The sequence below is a fragment of the Frankliniella occidentalis genome, unplaced genomic scaffold (genome assembly GCF_000697945.3).
Source record: "Frankliniella occidentalis isolate FOCC.00 unplaced genomic scaffold, Focc_3.1 Scaffold97, whole genome shotgun sequence".
Lineage (NCBI taxonomy): Eukaryota > Metazoa > Arthropoda > Insecta > Thysanoptera > Thripidae > Frankliniella > Frankliniella occidentalis.
In genome coordinates, this window is record NW_026267226.1 from 479589 (window position 1) to 481829 (window position 2241).

The window sequence follows — 2241 nt, forward strand, 5'->3', positions numbered from 1 at the left end:
TCAAAACTACCGTCGCGTTTGCTCGCCTCTGTTGCAGGTCAAAGTGATCCGAGAGAACTGGAACCTCAAGTACTCGGCGTGCTTCGTGCTGTGCCTGCTCAAGCCCAACCAGACCGTGCCGCAGGCCGTGTCCGTGGTGGCGCGGCTGCGCGTTCGCCCGCACAACATGCTGGCCGTGCGCCAGCTGGAGCGGCCGCGCGACGCGCCGGCCCTCGACCCCAACTCTCTGGCCGTGTGCGTCAAGCCGCTGCACTTCAGCTACAACCGGGTGAGTTCCAGCGGGGCGTGCACTGTGGAGGGCGGGGTCGGGGGTGCGCGAGAGCCACTTTGCGTTGATACAGGTGAAGCACATGGTGCATGGCTGGAGTGAGGAAATCCAGTAAATCTCTTGACAAGGGATGTAAACGCTGACAGCAAGCCTCCCATATGGTAACAAATTCGTTATACACAAATTACTTGGTAAAAACAAAAACTTGGCAATTAAAGCCGTTGGATGGTTATTATAAGGTCGTATAAATGCGGCTATGAATTCACACCGTCATCCCTTTAACGCAGCCATAAAATTCATAAACTCATTACATTTGCCTGTTGTTACGCGCTTACTCAATGATTACTGTTTGCCACTGTGCGCTGGTGCTCAGGCTCACCCCCTCAACCCCCTCCCTCGCAGTGTCGTGTTGGCCCTGGCCCGACGCCAGGATGGCTTTGGCTCGCACCCACCTCATCCATTTTCTGCCCCGTGTTATCCTTTTCAACAAATATGCGCACCCCTCTCTCCCTCCCCGAGAGCCTTCCCACTCATTTGTAGCTTCATTTTCATTTCCGCAGCCAGTTGAGATGCTCGAGTTCCTCGAGTTGAACACGATGCTGGGGGCGGAGCACTTCACCTTCTACAACCACACCATCGGCCCTCAGGTGAGAAAAGAAGAGCCATGTTAGCCGATGTACCGTGAGCCAGCCTGCCAGCCTGTGTACTCAGCCAGCCGCCGTGTGCCCGCAGGTGTCGTGCATCCTGCAGGACTACGCGGCCCGCGGCCGGGTCACGCTGCTGCCCTGGCGGCTCAACATGGCCTCGCAGCGGGAGATCCGCACCGAGGGCCTCTTCGCCGCGCTCAACGACTGCATGTACCGCAACATGAACCGGCACGCGCTCGTCGCGCAGATCGACCTGGACGAGTACATCGTGCCGCGCCACAACCTCACCCTGCCGGACCTGCTCCAGTGAGTATGGCTCGCGTTCCAAAGGGGCGCCAGCTGCCGCGGGCCGGACGGGCCGGGCCGACCGCCGGCCTGGCAGCCCTGCGCGGCGGGCTGGCCTACCCTACGGACCACAGGCGGCCGTACGCCTGGCCGCCCTACGCCAGGCCGCCGTGGAGTGCGGCGAGTACCCTACGGATCATCTAGAAAGTACGCCCTTCATTCGTTCTCACGAACACAACAAGTTCATACTAGCCAAACAAGCCCTCATGGCGCCTGGTAGGTAGGCAACATATTGCCAGCAGTGCATGCGTGCACTGCGGGCTGGCCTACCCTGAGTCTCGCAGGCGCCAAGCTCCCGCAGTTTGCTCAATTAATCTGAGAAAATAAAAACGGACGTACTTTCTGGACTCCCAAACGGGCCACAATAACCTCGGCGCCGGCCGACCGCCCTGCCAGCAGCAGTCGACCTGGCCGGCGCGTTGAGCGGGACGCCGGCCACGGACGCGGGCAGGCCGCCCGCTCGACAGCCGTGTGCGGCGGGCTGGCCTACCCCGTGGACCGCAGGCGCCCGCCGTCCGGCGCGTACAGTTCGCCTGCCGACTGTACATGTACAGCATCGGGATCGCCCCTGCTATCTCGGGTTCCGTCTGTCCGCCCGAGACACGCCTAGAAAGTCTCTCGGTTAGGAGTGCGGCCGCTCCCCCTCCCCCTCTTCAAAGTGGGCTCTATCTCGAGTGGATGGATGTGAAGAAACGCAAGAGGAAAACGCACGGTCATTGGCCAGTCGACTGGTGAAAGAAGACGACGGAATATGAACCTATCCCCATACGTTTGATGAAATTCGAAATTGGGGTGACTTTCAGCGACGAGTCGGTCGGGTCTTGTAGCCGTCTCTGCACTAGCCAAGGTCGGTCACGTTTTGACACTTGCTGTGTGGCGGCGCAGGACGGCCGACGTGATAACAGGCTCGTCCCTCTGTCGAGTCACGCAGTTGACTCCGTTACTCGCTTAACTTGACCCAATTGAAAAAAAAAGTATCTC

General features: G+C 59.7%; 1 protein-coding gene across 1 annotated transcript in view; it reads left to right on the forward strand.

The window, feature by feature from the left end:
- LOC113205383 (uncharacterized) overlaps positions 1-2241 on the forward strand; it is a 24757-nt gene that overhangs the window by 9585 nt on the left and 12931 nt on the right. The window contains exons 3-5 of the mRNA XM_052269614.1: positions 38-268; positions 829-915; positions 1001-1221. Coding sequence (XP_052125574.1) covers positions 38-268; positions 829-915; positions 1001-1221 — 539 coding nt within the window. The remainder of the gene's footprint in view (positions 1-37; positions 269-828; positions 916-1000; positions 1222-2241) is intronic.